The sequence below is a fragment of the Daktulosphaira vitifoliae genome, unplaced genomic scaffold (assembly GCF_025091365.1).
Source record: "Daktulosphaira vitifoliae isolate Bord-2020 unplaced genomic scaffold, ASM2509136v1 Scaffold_2, whole genome shotgun sequence".
NCBI lineage: Eukaryota > Metazoa > Arthropoda > Insecta > Hemiptera > Phylloxeridae > Daktulosphaira > Daktulosphaira vitifoliae.
The window spans coordinates 18195694-18221487 of NW_026099573.1; the positions used below are offsets into that span (position 1 = coordinate 18195694).

At 23.6% G+C, this 25794-nt stretch overlaps 3 protein-coding genes across 7 annotated transcripts in view; 2 read left to right on the forward strand and 1 right to left on the reverse strand.

Moving 5' to 3' along the window:
• LOC126898573 (uncharacterized) overlaps positions 1 to 6809 on the forward strand; it is an 11779-nt gene extending 4970 nt beyond the window's left edge. Inside the window, exons 1-7 of one of the 3 annotated variants that reach the window (XM_050672774.1) lie at positions 1527 to 1919; positions 3443 to 3641; positions 4960 to 5156; positions 5532 to 5691; positions 5745 to 5831; positions 5886 to 6171; positions 6714 to 6809. In XM_050672774.1, coding sequence (XP_050528731.1) covers positions 3570 to 3641; positions 4960 to 5156; positions 5532 to 5691; positions 5745 to 5831; positions 5886 to 6134 — 765 coding nt within the window. In that variant the 5' untranslated portion in view covers positions 1527 to 1919; positions 3443 to 3569 and the 3' untranslated portion in view covers positions 6135 to 6171; positions 6714 to 6809. Of the gene's footprint in view, positions 1 to 1526; positions 1920 to 3442; positions 3642 to 4959; positions 5157 to 5531; positions 5692 to 5744; positions 5832 to 5885; positions 6505 to 6713 lie in introns of those variants that run through there. The other 2 variants (XM_050672773.1, XM_050672775.1) reach the window with 2 other exon arrangements.
• Positions 6810 to 7285: 476 nt separating this feature from the next.
• LOC126898561 (importin subunit alpha-4) lies at positions 7286 to 15491 on the reverse strand. Of its 2 annotated transcripts, none has more exons than XM_050672746.1 (11): positions 14948 to 15491; positions 14154 to 14262; positions 13883 to 14087; positions 13122 to 13282; positions 8852 to 9078; positions 8663 to 8788; positions 8437 to 8571; positions 8016 to 8120; positions 7714 to 7948; positions 7536 to 7624; positions 7286 to 7462 (listed from the first exon to the last, which is right to left on the reverse strand). In XM_050672746.1, exons 1-11 carry the CDS (start codon positions 15011 to 15013, stop codon positions 7382 to 7384), a joined length of 1539 nt encoding a protein of 512 aa, XP_050528703.1. In that variant the 5' UTR covers positions 15014 to 15491; the 3' UTR covers positions 7286 to 7381. The 2 variants fall into 2 exon arrangements, with proteins under 2 accessions (XP_050528703.1, XP_050528702.1); XM_050672745.1 differs by having other exon boundaries at positions 13883 to 14093; positions 14948 to 15489.
• Positions 15492 to 18073: 2582 nt separating this feature from the next.
• Positions 18074 to 25683, forward strand: LOC126898571 (NKAP family protein-like). 2 transcript variants are annotated; one of them, XM_050672766.1, is made up of 6 exons: positions 18074 to 18205; positions 18940 to 19038; positions 22173 to 22256; positions 22472 to 22794; positions 25201 to 25406; positions 25468 to 25683. In XM_050672766.1, exons 2-6 carry the CDS (start codon positions 18962 to 18964, stop codon positions 25573 to 25575), a joined length of 798 nt encoding a protein of 265 aa, XP_050528723.1. In that variant the 5' UTR covers positions 18074 to 18205; positions 18940 to 18961; the 3' UTR covers positions 25576 to 25683. The 2 variants fall into 2 exon arrangements, with proteins under 2 accessions (XP_050528723.1, XP_050528724.1); XM_050672767.1 differs by having other exon boundaries at positions 18194 to 18321.
• The last annotated feature ends 111 nt before the right edge of the window (positions 25684 to 25794 follow it).

Sequence of the window (25794 nt, forward strand, 5' to 3'; positions counted from 1 at the left end):
GTCTTCAAAATACTAGGGACGCAGTTTTCAAATTGTTAAGTTGAGCTCCCCTACTTATTTTTGGCCAATTCGAGCACTGTTTTTAACTAAATATATTTTGGCGTATTGTTAAAAAAATTCTGTCTGGTTAGAGCTGAATAAAGTAGTGATAGACATAAAAAGAAACATATCATAGTAGAATCAATATCTTTTCAGCTTTGTATTGAAACGAAAAAAGTTTTTTTGAAAACACTACTATGTTTATGAATTTAAAAATCTGTAACTCCATAATTGATAAAAATATTTCAGTTATCATTTGGTTAAATTGTTTAAACTTAATAAATTCATTTAATGGAAATTTAATACTAAATATCATACAATTTGAGATATTAGATTTTTACTTGGATTATTAATTTTGGCTTCTTTAATAATCTGTCTAAAACCACCTAAACACACAAGGACATCACGTAGGTTAGTTTTTCAACAAAACCCACACATGGTTCTAAGTTTAAATGGATTATCCTAAAAAGTTTTATTTGATGACAGTTATATTATATAAGTGTCGAGTTTTATGTTCTTAAATACAATATAAGATTTCCTTATGAATTTTAAAAAGATTTCATATTTTAGTACTTATGCATTGTCTTATTCACTTTCTTTAGATAATTATTTTATTTAGACTGTAGATTTCCGTTGTTTTTGATCACACTTCTTTTACAAAAAAAAAACATAAACTTGCGTGAGAACTAGACTGCTAAAACTATACAATAAGTTATTAAAAAATATTATGTTATAAATTACTCATGATTATCTACATTCATGTTAAGTAAATTAGTAAAATTAATAATAATTAATAGCTACTTTCCCTAAATTATAATTTGAACATAAAAAAAATATTTTCATAACATTTCTTTAAGAGTTTTAAGCTAAGTGTTCTTAACACAAAAATTAGAGGGACAATGTCTCATTAGAAGTGGTTTGTTGATATTAGTTTATAAGTCCCCAATGTCCTGATATCTTTTTTGTTCATTTGTCTGGTCCTCAAAAATCCTAAATATGGCTATGACTAATATGATGTATATAGTTAATTTAAAAGTTAGTTGATTAAAATAAAAACATTTATAAGATATCATCCCTACCTTTCAATCTGAAAATATCTCCCAAAAGCAAAAAAATTTTCTTGAAATTGGATTCCCCCGATCCCAATTACTTTATATATGCATAGTACTTTTCTTTTGTACACAATCCCCTTACATCGCAAAATTCTATAATCTGTTTTTATGATTATTACATAAGGCAACGATTTTTTTTAGTTTGTGACGGCATTCGAATATTTTATAAAAAAAACTTCTAACGAATAATTAACTTTATACCTATTGTAGTAATTACCAATGTGTTTATTGTTATTTGGTCAAACATTATAAAAAATTTCATGTGATAACAAATAATGATGCATTTTACAGTTTACTCAAGTTTACAGTATCTACTCGTGTTGTTGCACGTTGTTTTATGACTATAGATACACACGAAACGATCGGTTTGTCGATTAGTTGAAATTAAAATTGATCAACAAATCGACAATCTACAATTTGCCATACACGAAACTTCAAAATTGTCGATTTGTTTATCAACTTCTATAGTTCAAAAGGATGACCGAGTTTGGTATAATAGCAGGATTATCACGTTGGCTTATCAATTACTCCACACAAGTGTTTATACATGTATCAACCTGTTTATCAATCGGCCAGTCGATACTTCCAAGGCATCAATTTGTCAATCGTCGACTCGTTGACAAACATTATCACACACCTATCAATTTATCTGTCAATCTTAAGTTTTTCAGCAAATCGACAAACCGATCGTTTCGTGTATGTGGGCCTTATTGAAGCAGCATTTGAATGCAACTGTAGCGCTAGTAATATATGGCCCTATTTTAACATGTTAGTATGGGAAACAATTTAACTAATGTATTATTTATGCACTAAAAAGGATATTTATGGAAAAATTTATCTGAATATTAATTGTTTGTCTATAAATTTTTAAATAGAAGAACTTAATTTGATTTGTCAATAATAAAAGATTCATCAATGATTATACTATTTAATACTCAAATGCCTAACACTGAAATAAGCATACGTTTAACCTCCTAAAATGAAAATTTTATTTAAATTGTCATAATATATAAGGCCTTCTAGTAAATTAACTTAAATTTTCCAACCTTCTAAAAATTTTTATCAAATGTTCATCTATGGATATAAAGAAAATATTATGCATTATAGACATTAATAAAAATGATTAAGTACATAATGTTAATTTAATTTACATAGTATGAATAAGTATATCATCCACAAAGTTTTTGAAATACACGTACAAAAAAGTATTTTCTTTTGTAGTTAATACTAATATTTTTTATAATTTAGTTAATATTGCAGTTAAATTAGTAAAGTTAATAAAATACATTTATATTACTTATTATGGAATAATGAAATAACTATGTTTATTATATTTAGTGATGTAAAAATAGGGTATTTTATTTTTAAGAGGTATAATACATATTTAACACAATTTTTACAGTTTTTTTTTATTAAATCAGTGATTTGATAAACTACAAATATCAAAAAAAAATATTATTTATAAAACAATTATTTTACAAAATATTGTTTTAAAATCTAATGCAAATCGTATAAAACAATAAACACGATTTCAAGTATTAATTCTCAATATTTTATTTATAGAAATATGCGTTAATATTTTTCGTTATTTTACAGAATATTTAATGACTTACGTTAAAATTTGTATTATTCTTTTATAATACCTATATTCTTTTAGAACACCTTGAGGCGTATTTAAAAGGGGTTATAAAGTCGAACACAGAGCAGACTATAATTTATGAAACGGTTATTTATAGACCTTTTTTTTAATTGTCATTTTGTTTTTTTAGCAAAGAATTTTCTATAGCATCCCTTTTAAAGTAAAAATAATTGAGCCTTTTATATTGAAAGAGTTTTTAATGTGTCCCAGAAAACATCTCTATAAATATTAGTACATAGCCTTTCCAATCTTAAAAAAAAAACAAATTAATTAATTTATAAAAAAAATGCTGGACTGGAAGAAAAATTGATTTAACATCCCTTAACATTTATTTTAGTTACGCCTATATCTGTTGTAATTCCATACATTTATGAGCCAGTTTTGTTTTCAATAATTTCATCTACTATGATGATAACCATAAATGAAAATTAAGTAAAATGTATGGAAAACCTATAATCATTATAATAACTACATTATAAAATATAATATGATTTCTATATAAAAACACATGCAAATTTTGTTATTGTAAGCACCCTCCATACCCCCAGATTACACCTAAATAGATAACGTTGCGCACTACATTTAATGTTTAAAATAAACGTCATAAAATTTATTACATTAAGTACTTATGCTAACTTTTTAATTTTAACAGTTGCCACGGGAATATTGATAAAACGATTATATCTTGAAAAAATGACCAAACTTATAGATTATAGGTCACAAATTATGAACATAACTGTGTTATTCATTTAATAATATATAAAGATATTTGTGGTAAAATGTTAACTCGGAAAGAAGCATTGTTTATAAAGCCATTTCAAGAACGATTATACTGCCAACATAAAACTAAAGTGAGTATTTTTTCTTTTTGCAAGTCAATAGTGCATTAAAATGCTAAAACCGTTATGAAATATTAAATGTAATTTCATAAAATAAATGTGATGTTTTACTTGTTTTAAGAAGTAATAGGATGTTATTGCGTTAGATAAATTCATTTACTTTTAAATTTGAAAAAATAAAAAGTTTAAGAATTCTTATAAAAACGTATTTAGGGATATTTCGATAGGACAATAATTTCCTTATAAGTTTTCAGACCCTTTTACTACACTATCTACCTCATTGTATAAAAATAATTATAGGTTTCAATTAAATAATTCCGAAAAGGTATAATGTGTCTCAATAGGCACACTATAAACTGGAAAATAAACTTCTTCAATCTGCATTTTTGAAATATTTTTTTTTAGAGTCATATATGTGTAAACTGGGCATTTGACATCCACCCTACTTTTTACTTTGTTGACATCCTAGGCTATTATCTAAATGTTATATTGCCAAATTGCTAATATAGATATAATAAGATACAAATTTAGCTTATATTTTTATAATGTCTGTTATCCGCAGGAACGAAATTCCTATAATTTCAAATTAGCGATTAAAAAATAGTGTGATAAAAAACATTTTACTCTTGACAATTTTTTATTAAGTTATATCTTTTACTAATCTATTAAGAATTGCATTATGTAAGAAAAGGTTATATACAAAAATATTTTTTACTTTTCGAACTGTTTTAGTTTTAGGACTATACCCCTCTACAAATATTAAGACGAAATGTTTTCAAAATTTTAGAGTAGTATCTTAACCGAGTACAATTATTGCAATGTTGTATTGAAATCCTGAAAGTTAAGATAGATATGAGAATCATTATCCACTCAGTGTACCAAGCATACGAGAACGTGAACTTAAAAAAATAGATCATAATATAATAGTACATTCCATATTATTTAGTTAAAAATACAAACTAGTTGCATTTTTAGTTAAATTACAGCTGTCAATAATCAGTATCAGCTATNTTGCATTTTTAGTTAAATTACAGCTGTCAATAATCAGTATCAGCTATCCGACAATCGCTGCTGGCCTTAATAATCAAAGCCTATAATCTTAAGGCTAATAAGCTACTCCACATCGCCTGATGTAAAGGAATAAAACCTTAATAATATGCGTTCGAAAAATTATTTTGAAATCTCTCTATAACAAATTCTTAAATATTATTGTGGGGGCTAAATATGAATCAGTCTGACGCTGACAACGACACTTTTATACATGTATAGTACGTGTTAAAGGCATCTATAGCAAAAATGTCAATTAGTAGTAACTTTAGATTGATTCTAGCTCAAGTCAGCAACAGCTCGAGTGGACACCAAATCACCTCAAGAATGGAATCACGTAGTGAAAAAACAAAAAAAGCTTCAAAAAGAAAAAGAGCGATGTACTCAGATTTACATAAACAACAGTATATTGTGGCAACATTTGAACAATATCATGAGCACTCGTCGTGTCGACAATCACTGGAAATATCAACAACCAAAGCATGTTAATTTTCCATAATAATTATAATTAGTGGCGAAACTTTAAATGTTTTTTTGATGAAAGAATGGTTGGGTTTTAATTTTAAAACGAAAAAATATTTTACTATCTTGTGCAAAATCATAGAACACTCGAGTGTTTAGATAGCCCTGATCGTAATTAGTTGTGTTAGTTATGTTTTTTGTAAAAACAAAACTTAATACAGCTTTCAGTACTATCAAAATATTTTATAAAAATATCTTGTATATATAATTAGGGGATGTGGGAGATCGTGTCAAGTGGAAGTTTAAGATAAGGGTGGCCGATCCCAAGTAGTTGGGATTAAAGCGAGGAAGAAGATCTTGTATAAATAATATTACAAATGTATAATTTTTTAGATTTTTTCATCGCGTAAAGTTATTCAACAAACAAAACAACAAATTAACAATAGAGATTGATGATCAGGCAGAAAATAACAAATCATTAAACCATCTAACACCATTAGAAATTAAGAAAGAAAATTGCAGTGCTTGTAATCCCCGACTAATAATAAACAAAGTAAATAGGAGTACAATAATAATAATCACGAATTATTATAATATTTTTATTAGACCAATTTGCCAGAAGAACGAATTCCATGGGAACCTGCAAAGAAAAAACTTTCAAAAAAACTTCAAAGCCTATCATTTCAAAAAGATGTGAGATAATTATGAATTATTTCTTCTTTATATTAATGATTTATCATTTTACAGAATTTTGAAAATGAAAAACGTCATTTAGTAAAACAAAAGACAAAGGGAATAGTAATAAACGAAAAAAAAAAAATTATTACAGAGAATAATATAAAAGTCAAGAACAAATTAACTATAGAGACCAGTAATTATGTCAATTGCATAGAAATAAAAGAAGGTTGTTTGGATTTAGTAATTAAGTATCCACCAAAAAGTAAGGTGACAATGAAAGATGGAATCAGGAGTCATATATTACAAGCTAATAATTGAATTTTTTTCAATTATTACAATAATTTCCACATTTGATGTGAGTTAATAGAAAAAAATAATTCAATGCAAATTTTTTTTAGTTTTTTGGTTTAGAACAAAAATTAAGTTTATACATAAAACTGATAACAATATTTAATTGTAAAAACATTTTCTGTAAATCATATAGTTAACATGAAAATATGTAATAATATAAATATCATTAAAAAGCATGACTCAATAGGGGGTAATTGAGCTCTAGTTACCAGTTTAACTATGAAAAAAAAAAAAACTTACTTACAATTGATACCATTATATAAAGATAACTCTCTCTACTGCTATGAAAATTAGAACACATTCTAAATAAGAGAAGTAAAAATTAATTATATAAATTATTACAATAGACAAGTCTTTGTTTTATATCACATTGTATATTTAACTATTTTTTTGTAAATAGTTTATAAACACAAAATAATAAAATTCATTATTTGAAACTTAACATGTACAAGTTGTAACAATTTATGAAAGTGTATTTGACAGCATTTTTATTTCTCAAACTAATAAAAATTGTTGAATTAATCTTAATTTATTTCTGTTTGACAGACAAAATAAATACAATAATTGAAACATTTTTAGTGTACAAACGACAAGTGAAAACAATTTTTTTTTTTTTATTGAAGCTTAAGAACTGAAAATATCACAAAATATTTTGCAAATTTATTATATTTAAAATATACAATAGTAAAAAATAAATTTATAAGTTTAATAACTTTTTTTAAAATAAATTGACAATTTCCTGGAAAAATATGAAGATGTTACATGTATGATATTTTACTTAAATAATAATAAATGGTTAATTAAATAGTTCTTATTGGTAATGTTTTCAATATGATAATAAAAATAAATTAAAGTAGTTATAAGAAATAGAAATTTTTGATAAAATGAGGTTTGATGGACACTACTAGTATTAAATCACATTTATCAAACATTATCAAATGACTGGAAACAAAATTAAAATAAGCTCAATTCACCCCATGTTATTTTGTAGATAGTAGATTTCCGTATATTCAATGTATCTAATATTAAATTAAATGTTTCATAGTCTAAATCAATTTTTATGTATAGTAATTATTATGTATGAATTGGTTGAAAATTGGATTATGAGCAAAAAGAAATTTGTTTGCATTTTTTTATAGTCAAAGTTACAATGTTAAATAAAAAGACTAATTAGTCTTGCCAACATGATAAACAAAAGAAAAAAATTATTTCAATTAAAACTTAAATTGAGTATTTGTATTAGGAGCAGGATTAAATTCAAAGCATGATGGTGGCTGTGTAGGTGTAAGAGTTTCCTGAAAAAAAAAAAAAAAAACCAAATGTGTTAGTAAAAGTATTAGTTAGTAATGTGTGAAAATTAAATCATACTTCTGAAAAATATCTTTCAATAATATCAAATGCAACTTTATAGATTTCCACACTTTCATGGTTTTGGAGCTGTTCAATTTTATCAAGTCCTGTAAATGTTTTAGATACAAATAATTCTTTAAAAAGTAACAATAAAAATAATATTTAATTTAAATGATGATGATTTTTTCAAAATTACCTTCACATTCTTCAATAAGATTAGCCAACACATCAACTTCAGGTCCAGCAATTTTCAACATATTTTGTAAACCATCCAATACAACTTGAATGACTTGACTGTCCTGGCATGAAAGCAAAGCACATAATGGAGCAACAACTCCTGCTTGTATTACTGTATCTACTTGTTGACAGTTACCACTGATGGTCAAATTTGTTATAGCCCAAGCAGCTTCTTTTTGTGTTTGAAATTCACTCTACAATTATAAATATAATTAAAAAATATTGTAGTTTAAAAATATTAAACAAAAATTAATTGTTTACTTTCGAAAGATGCATAATTATTTTTGGTATAAGTCCAGCATCTATCACAGCTTGAACTTGAGCTTGATTACCAGCGGTAACATTGGATAGGAACCAAACCGCTTCCTGTATTATAAAAATGTCATACATATATAATTCACTTAACACTTTTAGAATAAAATTATATTTATCATTCCCTTTAAGACACATCCAAAGATATTGATAATTATTATTTATATCTGTCTGCGCATATTAAGAAGATAAGAAAACTCATATAGTTTAGTGATAATTGATTATCTGATCCGAATCAATATTTTATTTATCAAATATTTGTGTTATTCACACAAAGCTATGCATTTTCAGCCAATATATAAAGATTGCCTACTATACAGTTTAATAGACATACTAACTATAATTAACCATGATAAGAGATTTAAATTACCTTGCATATTTTTTCTTTTGAATGTGATAGCAAATCCGGAAAATGGCTTAATGCACCAGCATCAAGAACTACTTGTGTTTGTTCATCAGTTCCAGTCACAATATTTCCTATTGCTCTTAATGCAGCAGTTTGCACCTATTAAATTAAAAGTTAAAAATATAATTTAACAAATTATAAAATATTTATAATTTTATTATTTGTAAATTTTTCAAATTTGTTTTTTCACCTTAACTTCTTTATGTGAAAGTAAAGGTATTAAGTTGGGAACAATTCCACTGTCAATTACTTTTTGAATTTGATCATTTCCGCCATCAGTTAAATAGCTAATAGCCCACACAGTATCAACTAAAATCTACAGATTTCATATAATTATAGTTACAGTAAATAAATAATAATAGTAATAATAACTAATTACATTGATATCTTTGTTGTTAATTAAATAGTTAAGAGCAGGAAGAAGTTCATCTATCACATGTTGAGCAGGAGGAGGGTCTTTATTTCGGCATAAGTTAACAATAACCCAAGTTACATTACGCATAAATGATATAGGTATGGTAGGATTGATAAAGTGAAGTAGCCTAGGTACAACATTTAAACTTATGACGTAGTCACGTAGTTGAGGTCCATCACCAATAATATTTCCTGTAAATAGTTAATTATAAGTTATTCTTTTAAAAATCAATTATAAAATTCTCAAATGATATTATATTATTTAAAATATTTTATACAATATTTTATTTATCAGAAAAATTTATATTGCTATATCAAAATATATAGCATTGTGAAAAGATGTACCTAGATAAAATTTTGTTAGACAATAAATTTCTGCTCTATATTCATTAGGTATAATAATAATTTATTTATTAAATTAATAGGACAAAATGAAAATTTTTAAAAGGCGTTACAATATAATATTTTTTTTTACATATTTGCTAATGAGAAATTGTTATTTCTGCTTTGAGTTTTAATTAGAATAAGTCATATGGGGCTTTTAGTATATTTATTTATCTTTAAATTATCCATTTCTATCATAACCTGAAAAAGTGAGAATGATACTACTTGTATGATTAACAAAATTATATGATAAAAATATAAAATTAATAAATATTATTTTTAAATCAGGCATTAATCAATATTGATAATAAAAAAAAATTTACATTTAACATATAGTCCAAAAATTGTTTTATAATAATGTTGTTGATATTTTTATACTAAATATGATTATAAAGGGAAATGGTCTGATTAAAAAAAAAAAAAGTATGTTCCATTAGGGTGTCCCTTATTTATAAAATTTAAAAATTACAAAGTGCCACCCCCTAGAATTATTCGAATACATGAAAAAATAAATTGTAAAAAATTTAGAGTTGGTCAACTCTAAGACGTGCCACAAGGGGGTTAAAAATAACCCCCCAAGGATGATTTTTTAGTTTTTTTGTGTATCTCAAAAATTTTAGCTTTTGCGAAAAAATCTATTTGGACTTTTTTGTAGGTATACAATTTTTCTATAAAAAGTATATATACAAAAATTTTCGAAAAGTTCTTATTTAGCTCTAAAAAATTAAAAACATATATGTTCTATTCTTACCGTTAAAATTGTTAATTTATAAATCGTTCATTGTAAAAACATAAAAAAAATTCATTTAACCGTTGTTTTATATTTAATTTTCTATACATTTTTAATTCGACATTTTTTCTATTATTTACTATTCAAAACTTACAAATTTTTAAATTAAAAAAAAAAAAAAAAGCATCAGAGTAAAATTAATATCGTCTCAGCTTCATATTGAAGCTAAAATAATGTTAACTTACAAATTTATATACAACCAGAAACTAAGTTTTTTTGTTTTTAAAAGTGTTTTTGAAGTAAAATTTAATACGTCATCTGAACCAGATGTTCTTATTTTCAATAAATTCCAAAAGTCTTGGCAAAATATAAATAAAACAAATTACTTAAGTGAAATAGAAAATACTGTTATTTTAGAAAAATTAGAGTTGGTCTTAGAGTTGACCAATCGTCTCCAAATTTTTTACAATTTATTTTTTCATGTATTCGAATAATTCTAGGGGGTGGCACTTACAAATATTAAAAAAAAAAACCTCTCATGTAGCTAAGGGTCACCCTAATGTTCCATAAAAGAATATAAATAGTTCTTATCTTAAAAAAAATTATAATTATCCATACATTTTTCGAAAAGTTATAAAAATATAAAGTTAAAAATATAAAATCGAGAATTTTAACACAAAAATAGCACATGGTAACCATTTTCAATGTGAAGACAAAAAACCGAAATTTTTTTTTTATATTAAAGTATATTACATTAGCTTTAATTTAAGGTATATATAAAAGTGTCAGTATTTCCGGAACACTTTCAAAAGTTAATTTTTTGTAAAAAAGTTGTTATTTTAAATCCCCCCCATGGACAGGTAAGCGTTAGATTTATAAAAGTATATACCAAATGATATGTAAAAACATTATGCATCTATAAAAAAATTAATTTTATTGATTTGGTCATTTTTAAAAAAGTTATGTTTCAAGTAAAAAAAAAAAATTGAAAAAATGTCTAAGATTAGCGATTTCTAAATTTGTAATTTTTTTTGGATATTTCCTTTATTTACAGGGAACGAGGGAAATTTTTTTCAATTTTTGAGCGTAATATTTTTGATTTGATACAATTTTTGATTTTTTGACATACTGTTGAAAGAAATCAGTTCAGTGAGAGCTGAGAAAAAGTGGTAACAGGCCAAAAAAAACATATAATAGTAAAATTAATACTTTCTTCGCTTCACATCAAAGCTAAAAATTATGATAGATAAAGCAATATTGGAAGGGTGTTAAAAAACATAATTAATGGAGTATATTGCTTGAAATATTATTAAATAATTTTTAAAAATGAATTATATACTGGTTAATGTTGGTTACAATATGTCTGTCAGAAAAATTAAACCTAATATTTATAAAAAAAATTGGATATTTATAATGTTTGTTTTACATAATATACAAAAAATACTTGTAAAAAGGTAAGTGTAGTGAAATATTAACTTAAATGGAAGAAAAGGTTGCCAAAATAGGTCAAAACTTATGATGCTCTATGAAAGTGATAACAAAATAGAAAACCTGGAAGTAGTTGGAAGACAATAGATAATGATTTTTAATTATAAAAGACAAAGAGTTTTCATGTTGAAGAATTAAAAACTCATTTTACATACTCAAGGTTTAAAAAAATAAAAATAAAATATTCACAAATATGTAACTAAATATGCAGCAAACAATAACATTTCTAAAATTGTAATTAGAAATAAGAACACTTTTTTGTAACGGCAATATTGTTATAGATTCTGAATCTTAGAATTTTCTAGTGAACAAAATAATCAAAAAATTTGGTCATTTTAGTATAATTGAACAAAATTATCTAGTATTATAAAAATTATACCACAAAGACTGAATCCTGCATTAAAGATTACATTTAAAAAGAAAGAAAAAATAATTTTTAATCTGCTTAATTAATTTTACTTTCAGTATATTAATAGAATTATACAAAAATTTAGACCAATTGATTCAGTTTAACCAATTCAAATAGAATTTTATGGTTTGTAAATTTAAATTAAAAAAAAAAAAACTGAAATATTTAGTATAATTTTATTTAAGACTAGTTAAAATAGCGAAGACAATATTTTTGCACTAGCTCTTGGATAAATTTGAAGTAAAATTTTGTATTAAGTATGATATCTATGAACAGTGCGGAAGAGAACTTTCAAATCAGTAAACTTAAATAATTACAGAGATATAAAGAAAAAATATCACATCCATTAAAAATTACATTAAAGGGTAGTTACATATAGAATATAGAATTCTTGTCACTTATAGAAGACACAAGAATTTTTTTCTTCTTCTTTTAGTTATATAGTAGACAGAAAAACCATTAATTAATTTTTGTATTGAATAGTATAAATAGCCAACCCTAAGTAGTTGGAATTAAAGCGAGGAAGAAGAAGAATAATATAAATGTTTCCTTGTTAAACTTCAAAATCAATCATTTTTATCAAAAATTGAATCATTTTTGTTTTTAATGGCCGTTTAATCTTATAAAACAAGACTTTGAATAGTTTTTATTTTTATTTTAAAATGCATTATATTAAATTTTATTTAATGTAAGTTTAAAGAAATCAGATTTTTGAAACATAACAAAGAGTTGAAAAGAAAAACATTTGATATTATTTTTAAGCTTTCACAATACCTTAGTTAATGATTGGATTAAAAAAGTATGTCTTTAGCAAGAAAAAAGGCTGAATTATAAGTAATAAAGTACCAATAATCAATAAAACTAAATAACATTCAAAGTATAATTAGAAAGTAATCAATATTTTTAAAAGAATCTGTGATTTTCTCAAATAATGAACTGATAACAATATTCATATGTATTAAGTCTTTTAGTAAACTTTGAAAAATATGCCAATTTTGTTTCAAAAGCTTATGATATAATTAAATTTTTTTTTTTTGAGAAGTTGCAACCATTTTAATCACAAATATTTAAGTTTTTTATTTTTTTTTATGAGACTGATTAAAATTGGGCTCAAAGTTTAACTAGGTAATATTCATACATCGTTTAATAATTTATGAGCATAAATAAGATGGAGTTGTGAAAGAGAATATACATTTATAAAAGCTACATATAAATTTAACTTACCTAATGCCCAAACAGCTTGTTCACAAACTGTTTGATTTGGTGAATTAAGTAAATTAAGAAATAATGGAACAGCTCCAGCTGAAACAACAGCTTGTGTTTGAGGAGAAGTACCACTGGCAATATTTGTTAAAGCCCATGCAGCTTCAAATTGTAATGATGGACTAAAAAAAAATATTTAATATTTTATCAATTAAGTCTATATTAATAATAAAATAAAATAAATAAGACAATACAATCAGCTGTATAGTAAATGTAAAGTTAATATTAATGCATATTAAAATATTTTATAATAATATAATATACAAAAAGTTGTAATAATATGATTTAAGATTTAAGACAACACATTAAATAGCGTTGAAAATATATTCATGTTTATTTTATTCATAATATTTATATTTTAAGTTACTTGAAACAAGTAATTAAGATTTAGAAATCAACAAAAATGGCTACTTTATTATTTTAATACATATGTGATTAATATGTACTATTGTATACCTTAGCTATTAGAATAAAAATAAAGAAAGAAAAAATTATGTTTTTTATTTATTAATTTTGTTACAAATGAGCTATTGCTGAAACTTTTATTTTATAATGATTGAAAGTCATTTTGACATTAAAACATTAATTGTATTGTTCATACTTAATTCACTCGCTATTAATATACTTTCTTATTATTATTAATTTTCCATATTTCAAAAAAGATATTAAGTAAAAAATTGATCTTGCTAATAAGGTAGCTTAAATTTTATTCAGTAACTTACTTATCATGTTCTTCTAAACACCGAACCAAAATTGGAAGTATTTCACTATTAATAAGCTCATCTATTGGTGGATTTCTATCAGAAGAAAGTAATTTTCTTGCAGATTGAATAGCTTTTAGTTGGACATCAGGGATTTTGCTTCCTGCACCTTCAACTAATAAGCGTAAATCATGTTCTGTTAATGGCTTTTCCAAATCCAACTCGTCTGTAACTAAAACATAATTAAAAGATAAATTGAGATAAAATAATATATAGAAGTTAGAATTATTACCATTAATTGGATCAACTGCATCTGAAACATTTCTCCTTTTCATGAGCTCTTGTTCTTGTTTATCTTTTCTTAGACTAACAGTTACTTCACTTCTCATCCTTCGTCTTTCCTAAAAAATAATTATTTTAATGGATTATTGTAGGAGTAATATAATTACTAATAACTGCTATTTTTTAGAGTTCAAAAAATGTTATATATTCAATATAAACAAGTACATAAGCGGTTTTGCAATGCAATACAATATAAATTGGAATTACCACAAAAAGATCTATATTTTGAAAATAAGTTTAAACATAAAAATTGAAATAACATATAGTAAATGTAAAATGATGTTGATTATTGTACTGATTCAATATTTTTTTCCTTAATTTTGGTGTTTTTGGATTAATATGAAAAATAAGTTATTATAAGGTGCTTTATTTAATTATTCGATTATACAATAATAGAACTTGTATTATAATAAAATCTATTTTTATGGATAACTTTAATAACAAGTTAATCCTTTATATTAAATTTTATTTTTAATGCTGCAACTTTTATTAAATATATTATAAATATTTATACATACTATACATTTTATAAAAACTAGTATTATCAGGTTGAATCTAGTTTTAATTATTTTTGAATACTTTATAATAAATAACTGCATACCATATATTAATAAAATAGGATTAAATTACTCCTAATTATTTCCAAGAGAACATTATCCCCAATGTTCTCTTGAAAATAATTAGTAATATAAATACCCTTAAAAATTATTGAAATTTTAATGAAAACAAGTTCTATCAACTTACCAACTCAGTTTTGCCTCTATGTTTGAAGCTTTGTAACCGGTGTCCTATTACTTTTTCGTCAGACATATTTAGTTTATTTTTTAGTCAATGCTTAACTTAGCTTAATACACTGGGATAGCAAAAAAATCGTGTAATAAGAAGTACAATGGCACAAATCAAAATCAGATGAACTAATTTGTTAAAAATGATTTATATCACAAAAAATAAATAGGTATGCGTAATTGTGCTAAAAGTGCGCACGAAATATCGCAAAACGGTTTTTGCAATGACAGATCACGACGTGCTAACACCAATAAAAATGATAATAGTCTTCAACGGACAATTAACAATGGTAAACAATATCGACAAGAAATAATTCGCAGCATATTTCATAGACAAAAAATACAAATAAGTTAGAAGCTGAAAATACGTGGTAGTTTTTACTCGATTTAGTACGCATCTAAAAAAAAAAAATCAAAGAACAATATTTTGGCTGTCAGCCCCTTGCTCTAGAACGGTTACGGTTTCCGGGTGTCTACACGACTGCATGCATCGGCAACGACGGAGGTAATATTTTACAAAATTACTTAACAGATGACTGTTTACGTGGAGGTAACAAAAATATAAAGTATTAATTAATAATTAATAAATAAACCAGTTTATGGTAATTTTAGTAAACATAAATAATACTGAAGTAAATTATTTTAGCTAAATTAAAAGTATATTCATGTCTATCAAAATATTAAATTTCTGATCACCTCCATGTAATCAAATGATTTTTCTCCGCCATTGCCATGTGGTAGATAGGTAGTGAAACAAATTTATGAAGGAGTTGATAACATTTGATAATTCCAACATCTTTTATAAATTTGATTGAAATTACAATATATTCTTAAATTTTTCAATTCTCTATTAATATGTAGATTAATAGTATATACAAAATGTATAGTTATAATTTTTTTTAAACCTATATGTTTTCCTTCCTAGTGACTTATTTTATATAAGCAAAAATAGAAATAAATCTATTGTCATTTTTCCCGCTTTTTTTTGTTATCCCCGCCTTTTTTCTTATTTTGAGAAAGCCCCCAATAACAGTAATGACACTTTTTGTGTATTATTTTAGAAATGCGCCTTCTTGACCAATTCATATAACATCCTAAAATAAAAAGTAATGAATAGTTTATTTCCAAAACTGATTTTTTGGAAGTAACATTTGCATTAAATTTTATGGTTTTTGACATAAGTTGTTTTAGACTTATCGAAAAAATTAATATTTGAAAAAAAAAATTGTATATTAAAATTTATTTTTTGAATAAATAAAGCCTAAATTTTATTTTTACTAATATGAATATACTACTTATATTTTTAACTTGCTAATTATTAATCTGTTCCGTAATTGATTTATTATACTTGTAAGAGTATATTCTAAATATCAGTTCAAGTAAACAAAAACATGATCACCTGACATAATGCACAGCATACTTAATTTAACAGTTAAGTAATGGTAGGGACGGACTGGAAGGCCAACAGTACAAGAGACATAATAATTGTGGCGGCACAGCTTGATTCAAAAAATATTTGAGTCGCTCTAAGGAAAGTAATGATAAGCAAAGAAAGGAAATAGAGGTTAGAATCTCCTTTTCAAAAATTTTTAATAGTATAAAAATAATAAAAGTATTGCTGTTAGAATTGATGTAATCACCACCCTTGTAAAAATATATACTTTTATTATATAATAAAAGTATATAATTCATATGAATTAATATATTTGAAAAAATATATTTTTTAGTATAATATTAAAATTTTAATTTAACAAAACAATAGTTTATTTAATATACAATAATTATTAAATATATTATAGAATACATTTTTTTAAATTTACATAAAAAATAAATTTATTTTTAAAATACCATCATTATAAAAGAATATTTTTTTTACTCTACTATTATTAATGTAAATTATTTTGTTGTTAATTTATTTTTTTTATCGTGATTGGAGGCTTAGCCTCCTTAAGCTTAAAATTAGCCCTTGATGTTATGGTTTCTAAACTAAACTAAATTGATAAATTTTATAAATAGCTACATAATATTTCATTAAGGTCATTTTATATTGTGTTTAAAATTTATTTGTGATACCTACCTTTTAGTAATAAAATAAAATGTATATAGACATTTTTTAACTAAAAATTCATTTTAAATAACATGTTACAAACCTAATTTCAAAAATGCAACAAAATAGATGAGTTTTACTTAAAACGTTATATGCATAACTTAGAACTGTGGTAGTGTTTAGTCGAAAAGTTGTTAGATTTTTATAATTTAACATCATCATTCAATTAATTACGTTGGTTCAAATATTTCTTACCTCGGATTATAAGAGGTCTTCTACACTTGTTAATTTGTGTCAAAAATCAACATCAATTTATATTCAAATTATAATATTCGAAAATTTGATAATATTTGAGGATTGACTAAAATAACATTTAATTATATTACATGAAGGGATATTTATAGAAAAAATTAACACTTAAACTGTTGATTATTTGTTTTTCAAGAGGTTTCAATATTTAGACACTATTGATTTATTTCATACATGTCAATTTAATTAATGTGAAACTTTTTTCTTTTGTTTTTATGTACAAATTTGATAAACAATAGCAGATTTTTAAGTTTGAAAAAAAAATAAATTTATTGAAATTTAATGTAGTTCTAGTATTTAAAATATTAACAGAAAAATAATGAAATTGTATTTATAGAATACCATTTCATTATAAAAAAAAAAGTCATGTATATTTATTTATTTTATCCAATTTCTAGTTAATACTCTTCTGATGTGTCTGTTTTTCAATATAATAGTAGAAGAGTAGTCAGCGAATTTTTAATAAGGTTATTATCTTAATCAATATCTTAATTATTTAAACAATAAATGCTTGTTTCGAAGTTATAGCTACTATTTGTATAAATTATTTGGAGATCTAATTTATATTTTCTATTAAAAGGATATATCTTTTGAAAAAAATACTAAAATGTAATATTAATTTTATTTTTAATTATATGATCGTACATAACCAGGTTCATGATCTCAAGAATATGATTGATATAGATTACTACACTTTTTTTCTTTATCAATGATCATGTGATAACAGTTATTTTCTTATCAGATAGTTGATATTTACATTTCAATTTATGTGAATACATAAGTTTGATTTAAAAAAGTATTTTACCTTGTATTTACAAATATTATATTTTAGTTAACTCCAAAAGTGCTATCAAGTTTGAGGTAGATAAGTGTGAACTAAATATAGTATTAGATTTAATTTTTATATAAGTGTTGTTTTAATTTTATTAAATTGCTGTCATATATATTCTTGTAAAGGAGGCGTATATTAAAAAAAAGTAGTGTGGTTTTAAGAATATTTAAAATTTATTTAAATTATAATTTTACATATACTCGAAAATTCAATCAAATAATACGATATTTCTGGTTTTTTTTAGTTATATATATATAAAATTTTCAGTTATTAATTACTTTTTAGCATGATCCTATATAATTTAAGTTTTTATTCTTTGATCCAACTTTATTTTTTTAATAACAGCAATTATATCTAACTAGCTTATAAATAATTAAGAATTAATTAAACTAGTTAAGAAAATAATAGATTGATAAGAACTTTTGGATCAGTATTTTAGAAGTTATTAACGTATTTAAGTAAGAACTGAAATCAAGGTGCTTCATTAGATACTTTTAGCTGTGCTTTTCCCACACATGTATAAAAAAATTAATAATTTTTAGAATTGATTTAAAAGTTGATATCAATCTGTTATTTTCCTAATTAAATCATTTCCTATTTTATAAGCCTATTATGTATAATTATATATATTGACTCTGTATTATAAAAATGATTAATCATAATAATAATTATTATTGCTAGATTTAATTTCTATTGATTTTTAAAATTATTTCATAAGAGAGTATTAGAAATATCTTCAGATCATACCTATTTGATTTTCCAGGAAATACAACTCTGAAGTTAATATGAGTAAGTATTCGAGTGATTCAAACTCCCGTGATCGAAATAGGAGTTATAGTCGTTATAATAAACGGAGACACAGGTGAGCATCGCCATTTATTTTTCGCAATGTTCAAATCAATTATTAAGTATGAAATGTATAGTTGGGTTTGGGTTGTTTAAATTTTAAAGATTAATTTCAAATTTATTAATTCATAACATATTTTAAGAATATTGAAATTTAGGTTAATATAATACTAGTAATTTGTGTTTATGAATCCATTTCTGTCAATTTGCATAACTAGAGACAATTTTGATCATGAAATCCTTATAATTTTTGAACTTTATAATGATAGAGGTTATATTTTTGATCTAAGTTGTTCATTAGGTTTAATAATTAATTTATTTTATTAAAAATAAGAGTAAAGATTTTAAATATGAAACATAGTAGTGGTTGTCATATGATAGGGGTTTATGGAGATAGATCACTTCTTATGAACATAAGTTTATTGAAATTTTTGAATAATCGTCATGAAAACACAAACATTTTTAGAATTTAAATATATAATATATCAATTTAAAATTTATTGAGCATAACTAATATGATAAAAGTTTATCCTAAAATATTTGAAATTACATTTCAAGTCTTAGTCTAATACAGTGATAAATTCAACAGGTAGTTTAATCTAAATGAAAATTATAGATTAATGAGATATTAGAATTATAAATTTTCAGTAATCAGTATTAGCCTGAAACAAGTTGTGATATAAATTAAAAAAAATCTCTTATGAGATTAAAAACCTCCATGGAGGTTGTTTATTGAACATTATACAAAACATGATTTTTATACCCTCTCTTGTCAAAATCAATTTACTGCCTCTGAAACTTGGGTATCAATTTTTTAAACATCAAATATGCTTGTTAATTAAATTTTTTTTGTACAAATTTAATATTGAATCATGTAATGGTTTTATATTAGCAAAAAATATTGGTTAATTGACTATCGAAAAAAATATTATTTTAGCACACCCTAAATAATGTACAGAAATGAAAAATTAAAAAGATTTATTAGAATTTAAGAAACTGAGAAATTACTAATTGGGTATCATTTGTTGTCTAAATTGACAAATATGCTGTATTCTGTTATTAAATATGAAATTGAAACAAAAATTTGTATAATAATTATTTTATATCTATGAACAAGCATATTTTGGCTTTTTAGGTTACCAGTATACTATGGTAGGATTCTAACATACTAATAAGTGATGATGAAAAGTAAAATCTCATCAATGTTTACCGGGCTAAAGAAAAGGTGCATGAAAGTTATTTTTCAGAACTAAAAAAATAACTAATAATATTTGGGTGGCTTAAATATTAATAATCATATGAAAGTTGAAAATATTTGGTGATCTCTTTTTATTGTGCGTATTTATTATTAGTAAAATAAAGTTACCTATCAAAAAAAAAAACCCAACACAGCACAGTGGGGACATGGCATAGTTGGGACATGTATAGATAGTATCTTACAATGATTAAAATCACTATTATAAAAAACGCTTTGATACAAATCTGTAGATATTGTTTAATTTCAAAAAACTGGTGGATCATTCCAAAAGCAACATGATTTAATGTTACCTTATGTATATCCTGATTACAAGTTTTATGATTTATAAATGTAAAATATGAATAAATATTTATTATAGCAATTAGATATAGTATGAAATTGATATTTAATAATTCAGTATTGTAATTATTTACACAAATCGTATTTTTTTATTAACTATGATGTCTATTTTGTTTGTAAAAACAAAATAAAGTCCGAAAATTTTTTTTTTTAATATTAAAGTATATTACATAAGCTTTAATTTAAGATATAAATAAAAGTGACAGTATTTTCATAACACTTTTAAAAGTTTAGTTGAAAAAGTTGTCAATTTGAATCTTCCCTTGTGGGCAGGTAAAGGGTCAAATTTATAAATAAAATATACAAAATGATAGGTAAATATCTCACGTATCTATAAAAATAAAATTATATTGATTTGATCATTTTTACAAAAGTTATGGCAGTTTTAAGTAAAAAAAAATTGAAAAAATGTCTATAATTAGCGATTTTTAAAATTGTAATTTTTTTGGAGATTTCCTCCATTTATGTGGAACGAGGTAAATTTTTTCAATTTTTAAGAATAATGTCTTCGACTAGATACGATTTGTAATCTTTTGACATACTGTTGAAAGAAATCAGTTCAGTGAGATCTGAGAAAAAGTGGTAACAGACAAAAAAAAAAAAACACATCATAGTAAAAATAATACCTTCTCACTTTGCATCAAAGCTAAAATCATTTATATTTTAGAAATCAATAAAAAATTTCTTCATAAAATAATTCTAAAATTTATAATTTAATACTTATGTTAATGATCTTCAGACTTCAATACAACTTTTGGTTTGCATACAATAGTTTCTGTAGCAATAATATGTAGATCAAGTTTAAAACTAGATGTAACAATAACTTTATTTTAAAATAATTACAAAATAAAAAATAATTTTTGACTTGATGCATTATTAAGTAATTATTTAATGTAAATTGTTAATAAATATGTTATTGCCAAGGTTTAATTTTCTTTCAATTTTTTAAATACAGTATCATTTTTTATAAAAATGGCTTATTCAAAAATTGAGGGACTTATGCTCACCAGTGTCATTATTTTAATCATCTTGTATATTAATTTTCTCTATACACTATAATGATAATGATTTAAATATAATCATTGAAAAAATAAAAAATAAGATTTATGTCTCTAAAAAGAGTGTCATTTTTACATTATAAATATTTTATCTAACTATAATTGAGTATTAATTATAGCCGAATAATTAAATAATAAATTCTCAGTTAAAATTTATTCATTGTTCAGGCATCAAATTTTTCAAAGTATTAAATTTTTATTATTAAGTTTGTAAAACTTATATGTTTTTTATTTAATTTTGTGATGGAACTTAAAATTCTTTAATTTTCTCTATTAGTTAGACTGGATTACTATAAGTAATATTTAAATTAATAATACAAATACTGCAAATAAAAATATGGGTTCCTCGTATAAACTTAGGAGACAAGTCTCATCTTTAATTATACATAGTTTCTTAGGACTTTCGATACTATGTCTCCAAATTTCAAGTTTGAATGACACATAATAACAATTTATATTGATAATATGATGATAAAATCTTTGTTTGTTTAATAGAAGCCGGTCATCAAGTTCCTTATCCTCTAAAGATGATTCAAGATCATCAAGAAAGCATTATTCTAATAATCGTAGTTCTAAAAAGTAAGAACTTAAGTTTTATACCATTGTTAATTATACTAAATCATTCAATTTTACCTACCTGTAACAATAATAGTATAAATAAATAACAAATAATATCCAAAACAGAAAAAGTTAAATGAATTTCCTAGTAAACTACTTTTTAAGATCCTTAAATTAAATAAAAATAAATTTTACTAATTTATTTATTTTATAAATAGTCTACTGTAAAATTTTAGGTCTAAAAAGAAATCCAAATCAAGGTACCGATCTGATAGTTCATCTGACTATTCTTCTTCAAGACATAAGCATTCAAGCTATTCTCGCAAAAGGGATGATAAACGTTCAAATAAGCACCGTAGAAGTATATCTAGTAGTAGTAGTAGTTGTAGTAGTAGTTCACATTCTTCTGAAAAGTATAGTTATATAAAAAATTCAAACCCTAATGAAAAAAGTAAAAAATCATGTGGCATAAATTCAAACACCTGCGAGGAAGTGGATATTAAATCACAATCAGTTAATAAACTACAACAAGATGTCGATTGGTTACAAAATAATATTTGTAAGTGAATAATTAAAGACTTATTAAAGTTCTAATTTTATTTTACATTGAGCTAAGACACAGAAAATATTTAATACCACATTAAATTAATGGTAATTTTCTATAAAGCCCTTTTTTTTATTTTCATTAGGATGAATTTTTTTTTTTTTAAATAAAACCTAAAATAGTGTAAAATTAATATAAGAAAAACGGTAGCACGGTGGGGTCGAGGCACAGTGTAGACAAGGCATAGATGGGACAAGTATAGATGATATTTGACAGTGATTAAAATCACTATCATAAGAAACGCTTCAATGCAAATCTGTAGATAGTGTTTCATTTAGAGAAATTGGTGGATTATTCCAAAAGCAACATCAACTCTTATTTCTTTGATTATATCTTAGTTAGTAGATCTTTGATTTTAAAATATAATATATGAATAAATAATAATTATAATTATTAAATTTAGTATGAAATTAAAAAAGTAAAAAAAATTTAATAAGTTTAATTTCTTATGTCTTATGACCTTTATTCTATGTCAATTAAATTATATAATATTCATGAAAGTCAATATATTCTCCTAATAAGATATTTTAAAATAAAATAAAATACAAAACCTAGAATTTTAATAGAAAAATAGCATATTTTTGAATACGGTAGCCATTTGCGCATAGAAGATAGGTCGTCGGGATAAATTTTTTTTTTTAATTTTATAGTACATGACATAAGCTTTAATTTTATATGTGTTTAAAGGACGCAGTATTTTCGGAACATTTTCAAAAATTAAGTTGAAAAAGTTAGTTTTTGTACAAAAAGTTGCTATTTTAAATCCCCCTTGTGAGCAGAATAAGTGTTAGATTTTCAAAAAAAAATGATATCAAACGAAAAGAAATTATTTAAGGTTTCAGTATAAAAAAAAATTATGTTGATTTGTTGATTTTTGAAAAAGTTATTGAAGTTTTAAGTACAAAAAACATCCTTATAGAAGGTGATTTTTATCGCAAATATTACATTTTTTTAAAATTTCGACAGCAATTTGCACATAGTAGAGTTTGAACGCCCCCATATAAGGGGAGATTATTTAATTTTAATAAAAAGTATGTCAAATGAAAGATGTACTTATAATATATTTAGAAAAAAAGAAATTGTGCTGATACATACATTTTTCAAAAAGTTATAGCATTTTTAAGTTGAAAATTAAAAATCGAAAATTTTAACGCGAAAATAGCGTTTTTTTAACTACGGCAGCCGTTTACATGCAGAAGATAAAGTGTCGGGACAAATTTTTTTTTTTAATTTTATAGCACATAAAATAAGCTTTAATTTGATATATGTTTAAAGGACGTAGTATTTCCGTAACATTTTCAAAAATTAAGTTGAAAAAGTTAGTTTTTGTAAAAAAAGTTGCTATTTTAAACCCTCTCAATGAGCAGGTTAAGTGTTAGATTTTCAAAAAAATGATATCAAATGAAAGGGAAATATCTAAGGTATTAGTATAAAAAAAAATTATGTTGATTTGTTTATTTTTGAAAAAGTTATGGAAGTTTTAAGAAAAAAAAGTGAAAAAAATGATAAAATTTAGCGATTTTTAAATTTGTAATTTTTTTGGATATTTCCCCCATTTGCGGGGAACGAGGGAATTTTTTTCAATTTTTAAGGGTAATGTCTTCAACTAGATACGGTTTGTGATCTTTTGACGTATTTTTGAAAGAAATCAGTCCAGTGAGAGCTGAGAAAAAGTGGCAACAGACATAAAAAAAAAAAAAAAAACACATCATAGTAAAATTAATACCTTCTGAGCTTCGCATTGAAGCTAAAAGTGTTTCTTATATCTTTTTAAATATAGTTACAAAATAGTTGACTTAGAATATTTTGAAAATTAAATATGAAATATTTATTTTGTTAATACTTAAAATGTAGAATGTTTTAAAAATTATTATTTTATACTTGTCAAACTAGTTTATTTACCAAATATTTGCTATACATATGATGTCTATTTCTAATATAAATCTGTTATTATAACATTCTCAAGATATATTTATTTAATTTGATCTGCTGTTATTTCAAATTTTTTGATAATTATACAGATTTCAATCATTCATCTGTTTTATTTTCATCCAATAAATGTTTAAATGAATTCTAATACAAATTAAGAGTAACTCTAATTTTTATAACTTAATTGTATTGTAGAAATTTTAATTATGGATTAAGTTAGATCAAGAGTGCTATTAATAATACACAATTATAATCAATTTTTGTGTATCAATAGTCATTAATAATCAAAACTATATTTTTTAATTATAATGAAATTAAAAATTGTTATATATTGTTATTTAAATAAGTCAACATATCATAATTTGGCTATTCAAACATTATAAAATTTTTACTATTTTATTATGCTATTGATAACCTAAAAATGTTTCATAGATGATGTCGTAAAAAGAGAAAACTCAATTGAGCAAATAAACCAAGAAGGTTTTGTATTCAAAGTGTTCAAACCACATTCTGAACAAAAAAAAGATGAAGAAAACATGCAAGATATTCCAAAAATACCAGAAGAAATAATAAATAATTTACCTATTGAAAAATCTACTTTTTTAATTTCAAATCGGGATAGACTTTTGCATTCTAAAGTAAAAAATTAAAAAAAAAAATTAATAATAATTTATTTATAATATATTATTTTATTTCTAGTATAAATTGCTTACTAAACAAGAAAGGAGTAATAATTGGGCAAAATATTTGTTTTCAAATTTCAAACATGTAGAACACAATGGAAGTTATCTAAATAAACAGCAGTAAATAATTGTTCAAATATAATACTAACAATTGTGTACAGCTTTGTATTTTATATTATAATAAGTAATTTTTTGTTTTTTTACTAGAATATAAAAATGATATTTAACTGTATTGGTATTTATGTATAATTGTTGAATTAGAAAAAATACATCTCTCTTCACATATACTTTAGCATTTAATCGTTAATATTAATAGAAAAAATGTACAATACATTTATTGAAT

Bases quoted from the DNA above. Each gene is read 5' to 3' on its own strand.
- LOC126898571 (XM_050672766.1), top strand. From the start codon at position 18,962: ATGAGTAAGTATTCGAGTGATTCAAACTCCCGTGATCGAAATAGGAGT. The intron at 19,039-22,172 runs GTGAGCATCGCC...TTTGTTTAATAG, and splicing joins TATAATAAACGGAGACACAG to AAGCCGGTCATCAAGTTCCT. The intron at 22,795-25,200 runs GTAAGTGAATAA...AATGTTTCATAG, and splicing joins TTGGTTACAAAATAATATTT to ATGATGTCGTAAAAAGAGAA.
- LOC126898561 (XM_050672745.1), bottom strand. From the start codon at position 15,013: ATGTCTGACGAAAAAGTAATAGGACACCGGTTACAAAGCTTCAAACAT. The intron at 8,572-8,662 runs GTGAAAAAACAA...TTAATTTAATAG, and splicing joins TTTCACATAAAGAAGTTAAG to GTGCAAACTGCTGCATTAAG. The intron at 7,625-7,713 runs GTAATTTTGAAA...AAACATTTACAG, and splicing joins TCTTATTGAAGAATGTGAAG to GACTTGATAAAATTGAACAG.